This window comes from Oncorhynchus masou, chromosome 29 (genome assembly GCF_036934945.1).
Source record: "Oncorhynchus masou masou isolate Uvic2021 chromosome 29, UVic_Omas_1.1, whole genome shotgun sequence".
NCBI classification, from domain to species: Eukaryota; Metazoa; Chordata; class Actinopteri; order Salmoniformes; family Salmonidae; genus Oncorhynchus; species Oncorhynchus masou.
Window position 1 is genome coordinate 81,483,436 of NC_088240.1, and position 14,427 is coordinate 81,497,862.

The following is a 14,427-nucleotide window of genomic DNA, read 5'->3' on the forward strand; positions in this document are numbered from 1 at the left end:
ACATTCTATGATGTGTATGGCAGAACAGGGATAAGACATCATATACACTGCTCAAAAAAATAAAGGGAACACTAAAAATAACACATCCTAGATCTGAATGAATGAAATATTCTTATTAAATACTTTTTTCTTCACATAGTTGAATGTGCTGACAACAAAATCACACAAAAATTATCAATGGAAATCAAATTTATCAACCCATGGAGGTCTGGATTTGGAGTCACACTCAAAATTAAAGTGGAAAACCACACTACAGGCTGATCCAACTTTGATGTAATGTCCTTAAAACAAGTAAAAATTAGGCTCAGTAGTGTGTGTGGCCTCCACATGCCTGTATGACCTCCCTACAACGCCTGGGCATGCTCCTGATGAGGTGGTGGATGGTCTCCTGAGGGATCTCCTCCCAGACCTGGACTAAAGCATCCGCCAACTCCTGGACAGTCTGTGGGGCAACGTGGCGTTGCTGGATGGAGCGAGACATGATATCCCAGATGTGCTCAATTGGATTCAGGTCTGGGGAACGGGCGGGCCAGTCCATAGCATCAATGCCTTCCTCTTGCAGGAACTGCTGACACACACCAGCCACATGAGGTCGAGCATTGTCTTGCATTAGGAGGAACCCAGGGCCAACCGCACCAGCATATGGTCTCACAAGGGGTCTGAGGATCTCATCTCGGTACCTAATGGCAGTCAGGCTACCTCTGGCGAGCACGTGGAGGGCTGAGCGGCCCCCCAAAGAAATGCCACCCCACACCATGACTGACCCACCGCCAAACCGGTCATGCTGGAGGATGTTGCAGGCAGCAGAACGTTCTCCACGGCGTCTCCAGACTGTCACGTCTGTCACATGTGCTCAGTGTGAACCTGCTTTCATCTGTGAAGAGCACAGTGCGCCAGTGGTGAATTTGCCCATCTTGGTGTTCTCTGGCAAATGCCAAACGTCCTGCACGGTGTTGGGCTGTAAGCACAACCCCCACCTGTGGACGTTGGGACCTCATCCCACCCTCATGGAGTCTGTTTCTGACCGTTTGAGCAGACACATGCACATTTGTGGCCTGCTGCAGGTCATTTGCAGGGCTCTGGCAGTGCTCCTCCTGCTCCTCCTCGCACAAAGGCGGAGGAAGCGGTCCTGCTGCTGGGTTGTTGCCCTCCTACGTCCTCCTCCACGTCTCCTGATGTACTGGCCTGTCTCCTGGTAGCGCCTCCATGCTCTGGACACTACGCTGACAGACACAGCAAACCTTCTTGCCACAGCTCGCATTGATGTGCTATCCCGGATGAGCTGCACTACCTGAACCACTTTTGTGGGTTGTAGACTCCGTCTCATGCTACCACTAGAGTGAAAGCACTGCCAGCATTCAAAAGTGACCAAAAACATCAGCCAGGAAGCATAGGAACTGAGAAGTGGTCTGTGGTCACCACCTGCAGAACCACTCCTTTATTGGGGGTGTCTTGCTAATTGCCTATAATTTCCACCTGTTATCTATTCCATTTGCACAACAGCATGTGACATTTATTGTCAATCAGTGTTGCTTCCTTAGTGGACAGTTTGATTTCACAGAAGTGTGATTGACTTGGAGTTACATTGTGTTGTTTAAGTGTTCCCTTTATTTTTTTTAGCAGTGTATATAATGTGATATACAGTGGGGCAAAAAGTATTTAGTCAGCCACCAATTGTGCAAGTTCTCCCACTTAAAAAGATGAGAGGCCTGTAATTTTCATCATAGGTACAGTTCAACTATGACAGACAAAATAAGAAAAAAAGTAGGATTTTTTTAATGAATTTATTTGCAAATTATGGTGGAAGATAAGTATTTGGTCAATAACAAAAGTTTATCTCAATACTTTGTTATATACCCTTTGTTGGCAATGACAGAAGTCAAACGTTTTCTGTAAGTCTTCACAAGGTTTTCACACTGTTGCTGGTATTTTGGCCCATTCCTCCATGCAGATCTCCTCTAGAGCAGTGATGTTTTGGGGCTGTTGCTGGGCAATACGGACTTTCAACTCCCTCCAAAGATTTTCTATGGGGTTGAGATCTGGAGACTGGCTAGGCCACACCAGGACCTTGAAATGCTTCTTACGAAGCCACTCCTTCGTTGCCCGGGCGGTGTGTTTGGGATCATTGTCATGCTGAAAGACCCAGCCACGTTTCATCTTCAATGCCCTTGCTGATGGAAGGAGGTTTTCACTCAAAATCTCACGATACATGGCCCCATTCATTCTTTCCTTTACACGGATCAGTCATCCTGGTCCTTTCGCAGAAAAACAGCCCCAAAGCATGATGTTTCCACTCCCATGATTCACAGTAGGTATGGTGTTCTTTGTCCTCCAAACACGACGAGTTGAGTTTTTACCAAAAAGTTATATTTTGGTTTCATCTGACCATATGACATTCTCCCAATCTTCTTCTGGATCATCCATATGCTCTCTAGCAAACTTCAGACGGGCCTGGACATGTACTGGCTTAAGCAGGGGGACACGTCTGGCACTACAGGACTTGAGTCCCTGGCGGTGTAGTGTGTTACTGATGGTAGGCTTTGTTACTTTGGTCCCAGCTCTCTGCAGGTCATTCACTAGGTCCCCCCGTGCGGTTCTGGGATTTTTGCTCACCGTTCTTGTGATCATTTTGAACCCACGGGCTGAGATCTTGCATGGAGCCCCAGATCGAGGGAGATTATCAGTGGTCTTGTATGTCTTCCATTTCCTAATGATTGCTCCCACAGTTGATTTATTCAAACCAAGCTGCTTACCTATTGCAGATTCAGTCTTCCCAGCCTGGTGCAGGTCTACAATTTTGTTTCTGGTGTCCTTTGACAGCTCTTTGGTCTTGGCCATAGTGGAGTTTGGATTGTGACTGTTTGAGGTTGTGGACAGGTGTCTTTTATACTGATAACAAGTTCAAACAGGTGCCATTAATACAGGTAACGAGTGGAGGATAGAGGAGCCTCTTAAAGAAGAAGTTACAGGTCTGTGAGATCCAAAAATCTTGCTTGTTTGTAGATGACCAAATACTTATTTTCCACCATAATTTGCAAATTAATTAATTAAAAATCCTACAATGTGATTTTCTGGATTTTTTTCCTCATTTTGTCCATCATAGTTGAACTGTACCTATGATGAAAATTACAGGCCTCTCATCTTTTTAAGTGGGAGAACTTGCACAATTGGTGGCTGACTAAACACTTTTTCCCCCACTGTATAGTTGTATTTAATGGTGAATAAATGATGTATTTCTACGTTACTCACACTCTGGTCGTCGTCTTCAGTCTTCATGTGGTTGGCGATGAAGCGGACCCCGTCGACAGCCTCCTCCAACCCAGGGCAGGCTTGTCCTAGCACGGCCTGGGTCAGGGCTGGGCCCCCTCCTAACTGTTTCCCCCTGGGCCGGTTCCCCTGCCCCCCCTCCCTGTCTTCCCTCAGCCCGTTCAGCCCCTCCATCGACCCCCCTCCCCCTCCTCCCAGCTCCCCTACAAACTGTTTCACCGACGCCCGGTTCACGTAACACGTACAGGGGTCGTTGTTATCCGTGCCACCCCTCCGCCCCCCAGCCCCAGGCCCACCATCAGCCCCCCGGCGGAGCCCCCATCCCTGCCCCCCTCCCTCTGCTCCTGGCCCCTCCGTCGCTGGCGCAGCTTCTGACGCTCGCAGCTGTTCTGGGGCTGGCGCATGAAGAGCAGCGCAGGCAATTTGTTGAGGAACACCAGCTTGACCCAGGGGGGCATGGTGTGTGTGGTGGGTGAGCGGTGGTGCACGTTGAGAACACACACACTGGTGACAATAGAGAAGGTCACCAGGACCATGGTGAACATCAGGTACTTCCCGACCAGAGGAACGTCCAGGGAGGTGGGGGGGACGATCTTAGAGATCAGCAGGAGGAACACAGTGAGGGCCAGCAGGACAGAGATACACAGGGTCATCTTCTCTCCACAGTCAGAGGGCAGATAGAACACTAAGATAGCCAGAGAGGTGATGAGGACACAGGGGATGATGAGGTTGATGGTGTAGAACAGAGGTTTCCTGCGGATGATGAAGTCATAAGTGATGTCTACGTAGGTGGGGTCGGCAGGGTTCTCGTTGCGGCGCCCCGGCAGGGCGATGATGTCCCACTCTCCGCTGGGTGTGAAGTCGTCCATGCTGGCCACGTCGGACCTCAGGATCAGGTCGATCTCTGTGCGGTCGTAGGTCCAGGAGCGGAACCTCATGGTGCAGTTCTGCTGGTCGAAGGGGAAGTGTTTGACCTCGATCTTACAGGCTGACTTGTAGATGGCTGGAGGCAGCCAGAAGATACTGCCGTCATGGGAGACCACCGCGTTGGAGTAGAAGGAGACCTCGTACATTCCGTCAGCACTAAGGAAGGAGGGGTGGAAAGAGAGAGAACGTTAGACTATTGGAAGGATTTTAGATATTAAAATATAGTATATAAAATGCATGCCCTTTTAAATCTATCACATCTTTGAAAACAAATTAGTAATACATACAGATTAAAATGAGCAGAAAAGAGCGAGATGGTTTCTCCTATAAATGGGTGTAAATGTAACTTCAGCTCTCTGTGTGTCTCATTAGATTTCCTCCAGTCTCACTACAGATCCTTTATCACACAGCCTCAGCCACATCTCACACAGACAGGACTGGGTGACAGGGGCAGGACAGGTAAGACTCTACTGTTACAGACAGCCAGGTAAGATGGCCACAGAAGATATCTCTCTCTCTCTCACACACACACACACACACACACACACACACACACACACACACACACACACACACACACACACACACACACACACACACACACAACAGAAAGATGGAGAAGGTCAGATAGACAAGGGTGTGATGCGTATCAGGACTGCAAAGTAACACACACACTCCTTATATAAACATGCTGGTCATTGCTCAGGTGAACATCATCCTTCCTTAACCTGCACACAGCTAGGACAACTCCAGAGAACTCAGGTAGGGAAGGGGTCAAATGCCTCAGGTAGGGAAGGGGTCAAATGCCTCAGGTAGGGAAGGGGTCAAATGCCTCAGGTAGGGAAGGGGTCAAATGCCTCAGGTAGGGAAGGGGTCAAATGCCTCAGGTAGGGAAGGGGTCAAATGCCTCAGGTAGGGAAGGGGTCAAATGCCTCAGGTAGGGAACGGGTCAAATGCCTCAGGTAGGGAAGGAGTCAAATGCCTCAGGTAGGGAACGGGTCAAATGCCTCAGGTAGGGAAGGGGTCAAATGCCTCAGGTAGGGAAGGGGTCAAATGCCTCAGGTAGGGAAGGGGTCAAATGCCTCAGGTAGGGAAGGGGTCAAATGCCTCAGGTAGGGAAGGGGTCAAATGCCTCAGGTAGGGAACAAAGAAAGAGAGCAATGGAGAAAGATCAAGATATTGATTACCCTTCGTAAGGAATTAAATCAATGGAACCCATTAGTTTGTGACTGACTGTGTTAATGTTTTGCGAGTGGTTCTGGGGGTGGGGGCTGGGGAGGGGGGGGGGGGGTAAGTAGATCCGTTTAGCCCCCACCGGTTGGTTAATCAGTGTAAGACGGCATTAGAGAAAGAGGAGATTGAGGCCAGACAGTTCACTTTCACTGATAAGATAGCTTACACAGGGTTAAGACACTCTGATAAGATAACTTACACCGGGCTAAGAGACTACGATAAGATAACTTACACCGGGCTAAGAGACTACGATAAGATAACTTACACCGGGCTAAGAGACTACGATAAGATAACTTACACCGGGCTAAAAGACTACGATAAGATAACTTACACCGGGCTAAGAGACTACGATAAGATAACTTACACCGGGCTAAGAGACTACGATAAGATAACTTACACCGGGCTAAGAGACTACGATAAGATAACTTACACCGGGCTAAGAGACTACGATAAGATAACTTACACCGGGCTAAGAGACTACGATAAGATAACTTACACCGGGCTAAGAGACTACGATAAGATAACTTACACCGGGCTAAAAGACTACGATAAGATAACTTACACCGGGCTAAGAGACTACGATAAGATAACTTACACCGGGCTAAGAGACTACGATAAGATAACTTACACCGGGCTAAGAGACTACGATAAGATAACTTACACACGGGCTAAGAGACTACGATAAGATAACTTACACCGGGCTAAGAGACTACGATAAGATAACTTACACCGGGCTAAGAGACTACGATAAGATAACTTACACCGGGCTAAGAGACTACGATAAGATAACTTACACCGGGCTAAGAGACTACGATAAGATAACTTACACCGGGCTAAGAGACTACGATAAGATAACTTACACCGGGCTAAGAGACTACGATAAGATAACTTACACCGGGCTAAAAGACTACGATAAGATAACTTACACCGGGCTAAGAGACTACGATAAGATAACTTACACCGGGCTAAGAGACTACGATAAGATAACTTACACCGGGCTAAGAGACTACGATAAGATAACTTACACCGGGCTAAGAGACTACGATAAGATAACTTACACCGGGCTAAGAGACTACGATAAGATAACTTACACCGGGCTAAGAGACTACGATAAGATAACTTACACCGGGCTAAAAGACTACGATAAGATAACTTACACCGGGCTAAGAGACTACGATAAGATAACTTACACCGGGCTAAGAGACTACGATAAGATAACTTACACCGGGCTAAGAGACTACGATAAGATAACTTACACCGGGCTAAGAGACTACGATAAGATAACTTACACCGGGCTAAGAGACTACGATAAGATAACTTACACCGGGCTAAGAGACTACGATAAGATAACTTACACCGGGCTAAAAGACTACGATAAGATAACTTACACCGGGCTAAGAGACTACGATAAGATAACTTACACCGGGCTAAGAGACTACGATAAGATAACTTACACCGGGCTAAGAGACTACGATAAGATAACTTACACCGGGCTAAGAGACTACGATAAGATAACTTACACCGGGCTAAAAGACTACGATAAGATAACTTACACCGGGCTAAGAGACTACGATAAGATAACTTACACCGGGCTAAGAGACTACGATAAGATAACTTACACCGGGCTAAGAGACTACGATAAGATAACTTACACCGGGCTAAAAGACTACGATAAGATAACTTACACCGGGCTAAGAGACTACGATAAGATAACTTACACCGGGCTAAGAGACTACGATAAGATAACTTACACCGGGCTAAGAGACTACGATAAGATAACTTACACCGGGCTAAAAGACTACGATAAGATAACTTACACCGGGCTAAGAGACTACGATAAGATAACTTACACCGGGCTAAGAGACTACGATAAGATAACTTACACCGGGCTAAGAGACTACGATAAGATAACTTACACCGGGCTAAGAGACTACGATAAGATAACTTACACCGGGCTAAGAGACTACGATAAGATAACTTACACCGGGCTAAGAGACTACGATAAGATAACTTACACCGGGCTAAGAGACTACGATAAGATAACTTACACCGGGCTAAGAGACTACGATAAGATAACTTACACCGGGCTAAGAGACTACGATAAGATAACTTACACCGGGCTAAGAGACTACGATAAGATAACTTACACCGGGCTAAAAGACTACGATAAGATAACTTACACCGGGCTAAGAGACTACGATAAGATAACTTACACCGGGCTAAGAGACTACGATAAGATAACTTACACCGGGCTAAGAGACTACGATAAGATAACTTACACCGGGCTAAGAGACTACGATAAGATAACTTACACCGGGCTAAGAGACTACGATAAGATAGGAACTAGAAGACTGGAGTTGAGAAACAATGCTGTCCTGATACGCATCACACCCTTGTCTATCTGACCTTCTCCATCTTTCTGTTGTCAGAATGTGTGTGTGTGTGTGTGTGTGTGTGTGTGTGTGTGTGTGTGTGTGTGTGTGTGTGTGTGTGTGTGTGTGGAAGTTGGTTGCTCTTTTGACTCCTATGTAGAGCAGACAGTTGCTGAAGAACTAGCCCATAGTGTCATGCCTCAACAGCCTTGGTTATCATTGCAAACTTGTGGTGCTGATATTTGGGAGTCTCGGCCATGTACTTAGGCTGACAGTATGTGGCCTTCAGATTACCGGCCAGCAGAGGACAAAGGCAACGCTGCCACCAAGGTACTGCTCTGTGTCAGCGGTCATGGACAGCTTAGCTGTTTGGAGAAGGAGGTGCTTTCTGTATCTATAAGTGTCCAGATATCCGTGTCTTTAAAATGTTTGGATCCTTCTTCACTGTAATGTGATTTGTGGATTCACATAGTATGACATTGTGTCTGTGTAACTCACTTTTATACAGCACAATGTCGGGCAGCCAGATGTGTGTGGGTGTGTGTGTAACTCACTTTTATACAGCACAATGTCGGGTAGCCAGATGTGTGTGTGTGTGTGTGTGTGTAACTCACTTTTATACAGCACAATGTCGGGTAGCCAGATGTGTGTGTGTGTGTGTGTGTGTGTGTGTGTGTGTGTGTGTGTGTGTAACTCACTTGTTATACAGCACAACGTCGGGCAGCCAGATGTGTTTGGAAGGCAGTCTGACCTTCTCCATGCCATCAAACTCCTCAGGGACCCAAGTCAGACGGTAGTCCTGCCATTCCTGGACACCAATCACAGACCAGAGAACAGAGTTAATGACCAATCATTCAGCTGAGAAGATTGTTATTAACCAATTATACAGCAGAGAGGAGAGTTGGTGACCAATCACACATTTGAGAAGATTGGTTACTAACAATCACAGAGCAGAGAACAGAGTTAGTGACCAATCACACAGCTGAGAAGATTGCTCTGTGATTGGTTACGAACAGAGTTAGTGACCAATCAAAAGTCATAGAAGAGTGTGAGACCCACAAACAGCTGCTGTGAGCTTCACTTTTGAAATAACATTCAGCGAAATGCATCTTTACTTTCCATAATGATCTTCATGTAAATATGTACCTATAGAGAGCTTTACTGTCCTGTCCAGGAACAGTGTGATAACTCAGCTCCATTAATTAGAGATGTAAGACAGAAGGACTAATGTCTACCATGACCCAGTCGTAAGTCAGTCAAAAACACTCACTCAAACACACATCTAATCATCCTGACTGAAATGGCCGCCTGCCAATGAGGTATCCAGATCGTGTGTGTGACAGTGAGTGCGTGTGTATGTATGTGTGTATGTCTGTGCATGTGTGTGTGCGAGTTTGCCTCCCAGACACACATGATTGAAGGTGTGTGGGTCAGTCACTGACGTGCTCTTAGTGACCTTGATGGTGGTAGCCCTGTAACTGTGATGTATTATGAGCCATAATGGTCCAGATAGCAGAGGCTCTATGGCTGTTAGGGCTGTAGTAGAACCTTAATAACCATTTACAATGGGGGCTCTGTAACTGTTATTGCTACAGTATATGCCATGTAGAGCCATAATGGCCATGATGCCAGATGCTACATGACTTGAAAATGGTGGCTCTGTGAAACGGTGATGTGTTGTGTTATTATCAGAGCCAGAATGGTGGTGAAAGTGATAGCAGTGGCTCTCTTGGCTCAGGACTGGTTCCCTTGGCATCTCCTCTTGGCTACAACCAAGGGCCTCATAAAACACGTATGCTCTATTCAATTACAGACCATCAATCACTTTCACACATGCACATGTGTACAAACACACAGACACACACAAACAGGTTTCCATAACTGTTCATAACTGATTTATACACATTAGTGCATTTACAGCTGTGCGTGTGCATGTGTGTGTGAACCTGTCCACTGGGCAGTGTGTTTCGTTGCAGGCCCCAGCTGCAGACACACCAGCTGTATAGAACAGGGTCAGAACTCAGGAGCATGCCAGGATTAGTCTCTCACAACAACAATACAGAACTGTGTCTCTCTCTGCCGCATACTGCAATGTGATGCTCCCGAGTGGCGCAGTGGTCTACGGCAATGCATCTCAGTGCTAGCGGCGTCACTACAGTCCCTGGTTTGATTCCAGACTGTATCATAACCGGCCGTGATTGGGAGTCCCATAGGGACAACGCTGGGCACAACTGGCCCAGCGTCGTCCAGGTTCGGGTTTGGCCGGGGTAGGCTGTCATTGTAAATAACAATTTGTTCTGAACTAACTTATCCAGTTAAATAAAGATGCTGGGTAGAAAAGTACTGTACTGTATGGCAACCCTCCTGGGAAACTCTGGTTGTGTGTTCATGTTCCCATTGAAAAGTACTGTACTGTATGGCAACCCTCCTGGGAAACTCTGGTTGTGTGTTCATGTTCCCATTGAAAAGTACTGTACTGTATGGCAACCCTCCTGGGAAACTCTGGTTGTGTGTTCATGTTCCCATTGAAAAGTACTGTACTGTATGGCAACCCTCCTGGGAAACTCTGGTTGTGTGTTCATGTTCCCATTGAAAAGTACTGTATGGCAACCCTCCTGGGAAACTCTGGTTGTGTGTTCATGTTCCCATTGAAAAGTACTGTACTGTATGGCAACCCTCCTGGGAAACTCTGGTTGTGTGTTCATGTTCCCATTGAAAAGTACTGTACTGTATGGCAACCCTCCTGGGAAACTCTGGTTGTGTGTTCATGTTCCCATTGAAAAGTACTGTACTGTATGGCAACCCTCCTGGGAAACTCTGGTTGTGTGTTCATGTTCCCATTGAAAAGTACTGTACTGTATGGCAACCCTCCTGGGAAACTCTGGTTGTGTGTTCATGTTCCCATTGAAAAGTACTGTACTGTATGGCAACCCTCCTGGGAAACTCTGGTTGTGTGTTCATGTTCCCATTGAAAAGTACTGTACTGTATGGCAACCCTCCTGGGAAACTCTGGTTGTGTGTTCATGTTCCCATTGAAAAGTACTGTACTGTATGGCAACCCTCCTGGGAAACTCTGGTTGTGTGTTCATGTTCCCATTGAAAAGTACTGTACTGTATGGCAACCCTCCTGGGAAACTCTGGTTGTGTGTTCATGTTCCCATTGAAAAGTACTGTACTGTATGGCAACCCTCCTGGGAAACTCTGGTTGTGTGTTCATGTTCCCATTGAAAAGTACTGTACTGTATGGCAACCCTCCTGGGAAACTCTGGTTGTGTGTTCATGTTCCCATTGAAAAGTACTGTACTGTATGGCAACCCTCCTGGGAAACTCTGGTTGTGTGTTCATGTTCCCATTGAAAAGTACTGTACTGTATGGCAACCCTCCTGGGAAACTCTGATTGTGTGTTCATGTTCCCATTGAAAAGTACTGTACTGTATGGCAACCCTCCTGGGAAACTCTGGTTGTGTGTTCATGTTCCCATTGAATGACCAGAATGTCTGTGTTGAGTTGTAGGAGACTGATACAGGGACAGGCATTTTCAACCCCCTACGGGTTCAGATTTCTATGTCTGCCCGTGCCTATTCCTAACATAGGGGCAGAATGAACAAACACGTTCTTGCACGATGCAATTTGTTGTGTAATCAATTAACGGAAGGAGAGCATCGTTGCATTCTTAAATGTACAGTTAATGAAGTCAGACTACCAACCAGTTGATTTGGCATCTCAGGAGAAAAAAGACAGAGGGATAAGGAAAGAGGAGGTGAAGACAGAGATCAGGAGAGAGAGGTGAAGACATGGATAAAGAGAGAGAGAGGTGAAGACAGAGAGATAAGGAGAGAGAGGTGAAGACATGGGGATAAGGAGAGAGAGGTGAAGACAGAGGGATAATGACAGAGAGGTGAAGACAGGGATAAGGAGAGAGAGGTGAAGACAGAGGGATAAGGAGAGAGAGGTGAAGACAGAGGGATAAGGAGAGAGAGGTGAAGACAGAGGGATAAGGAGAGAGAGGTGAAGACAGAGGGATACGGAGAGAGAGGTGAAGACAGAGGGATAAGGAGAGAGAGGTGAAGACAGAGGGATAAGGAGAGAGAGGTGAAGACAGAGGGATAAGGAGAGAGAGGTGAAGACAGAGACAAGGAGAGAGAGGTGAAGACAGAGAGAGACAAGGAGAGAGAGGTGAAGACAGAGAAATAAGGAGAGAGAGGTGAAGACAGAGAGATAAGGAGAGAGAGGTGAAGACAGAGGATTTGGGGGAGTGAGGTGAAGACAGAGTGATAAGTAAAGAGATGTGAAGACAGAGAGGTAAAGAGAGCTGAGGTGAAGACATGGATAAAGAGAGAGAGGTGAAGACAGAGAGATAAGGAGGGAGAGGTGAAGACAGAGGGATAAGGAAAGAGAGGTGAAGACAGAGGGATAAGGAAAGAGGTGAAGACAGAGGGATAAGGAGAGATGAAGTGAAGACAGAGGGATAAGGAGAGATGAAGTGAAGACAGAGGGATAAGGAGAGAGAGGTGAAGACATACGGATAAAGAGAGAGAGGTGAAGACAGGGATAAGGAGAGAGGAGGTGAAGACAGAGTGCTTAAGGAGAGATGAGGTAAAGACAGAGGGATAAGGAGAGAGAGATGAAGACAGAGGATTTGGGGGGATGAGGTGAAGACCGAGGGATAAGGAGAGAGAGGTGAAGACAGAGGGATGGGGAGAGAGAGATGAAGACAGAGGATTTGGGGGGATGAGGTGAAGACCGAGGGATAAGGAGAGAGAGGTGAAGACAGAGGGATGGGGAGAGAGAGGTGAAGACCGAGTGATAAGGAAAGAGACGTGAAGACAGAGAGGTAAAGAGAGCTGAGGTGAAGACATGGATAAAGAGAGAGAGGTGAAGACATACGGATAAAGAGAGAGAGGTGAAGACAGGGATAAGGAGAGAGGAGGTGAAGACAGAGTGCTTAAGGAGAGATGAGGTAAAGACAGAGGGATAAGGAGAGAGGAGGTGAAGACAGAGTGCTTAAGGAGAGATGAGGTAAAGACAGAGGGATAAGGAGAGAGAGATGAAGACAGAGGATTTGGGGGGATGAGGTGAAGACAGAGGGATAAGGAGAGAGAGGTGAAGACAGAGGGATGGGGAGAGAGAGGTGAAGACAGAGGGATGGGGAGAGAGAGGTGAAGACCGAGTGATAAGGAAAGAGACGTGAAGACAGAGAGGTAAAGAGAGCTGAGGTGAAGACATGGATAAAGAGAGAGAGGTGAAGACATACAGATAAAGAGAGAGAGGTGAAGACAGAGAAATAAGGAGAGAGAGGTGAAGACAGAGGGATAAGGAGAGAGAGGTGAAGACATGGATAAAGAGAGAGAGGTGAAGACATACGGATAAAGAGAGAGAGGTGAAGACAGAGGGATAAGGAGAGAGAGGTGAAGACAGAGGGATAAGGAGAGAGAGGTGAAGACAGAGGGATAAGGAGAGAGAGGTGAAGACAGAGGGATAAGGAGAGAGAGGTGAAGACATGGATAAAGAGAGAGAGGTGAAGACATACGGATAAAGAGAGAGGTGAAGACAGAGGGATAAGGAGAGAGAGGTGAAGACAGAGGGATAAGGAGAGAGAGGTGAAGACAGAGGGATAAGGAGAGAGAGGTGAAGACATGGATAAAGAGAGAGAGGTGAAGACATACGGATAAAGAGAGAGAGGTGAAGACAGAGGGATAAGGAGAGAGAGGTGAAGACAGAGGGATAAGGAGAGAGAGGTGAAGACAGAGGGATAAGGAGAGAGAGGTGAAGACAGAGGGATAAGGAGAGAGAGGTGAAGACAGAGGGATAAGGAGAGAGGTGAAGACATGGATAAAGAGAGAGAGGTGAAGACATACGGATAAAGAGAGAGAGGTGAAGACAGAGGGATAAGGAGAGAGAGGTGAAGACAGAGGGATAAGGAGAGAGAGGTGAAGACAGAGGGATAAGGAGAGAGAGGTGAAGACAGAGGGATAAGGAGAGAGAGGTGAAGACAGAGGGATAAGGAGAGAGAGGTGAAGACAGAGGGATAAGGAGAGAGAGGTGAAGACAGAGTGCTTAAGGAGAGATGAGGTAAAGACAGAGGGATAAGGAGAGAGAGATGAAGACAGAGGATTTGGGGGGATGAGGTGAAGACAGAGGGATAAGGAGAGAGAGGTGAAGACAGAGGGATGGGGAGAGAGAGGTGAAGACAGAGGGATGGGGAGAGAGAGGTGAAGACAGAGAGATAAGGAGAGAGAGGTGAAGACAGAGGGATAAGGAGAGAGAGGTGAAGGCAGAGGGATAAGGGGAGAGAGAGGTGAAGACAGAGAGATAAGGAGAGAGAGAGGTGAAGACAGAGAGATAAGGAGAGAGGTGAAGACAGAGAGATAAGGAGAGAGAGGTGAAGACAGATGGATAAGGAGAGAGAGGTGAACACAGAGGGATAATGAGAGGTGAAGACAGAGAGATAAGGAGAGAGAGGTGAAGACAGAGAGATAAGGAGAGAGAGGTGAAGACAGAGGGATAAGGAGAGAGAGGTGAAGTCAGAGGGATAAGGAGAGGTGAAGACAGAGATAAGGAGAGAAAGGTGAAGACAGAGACAAGGAGAGAGAGGTGAAGTCAGAGGGATAAGGAGAGAGAGGTGAAG

The 14,427-nt window shown here is 46.9% G+C and overlaps 1 protein-coding gene across 1 annotated transcript in view; it reads right to left on the reverse strand.

The window, feature by feature from the left end:
* The window catches only part of LOC135520732 (neuronal acetylcholine receptor subunit beta-2-like), a 43,999-nt gene that overhangs the window by 4,210 nt on the left and 25,362 nt on the right, over window positions 1-14,427 (reverse strand). Inside the window, 3 exon segments of the mRNA XM_064946496.1 lie at window positions 3,250-3,536; window positions 3,539-4,350; window positions 8,498-8,607. Of these exon segments, the coding sequence (XP_064802568.1) occupies window positions 3,250-3,536; window positions 3,539-4,350; window positions 8,498-8,607 (1,209 nt within the window).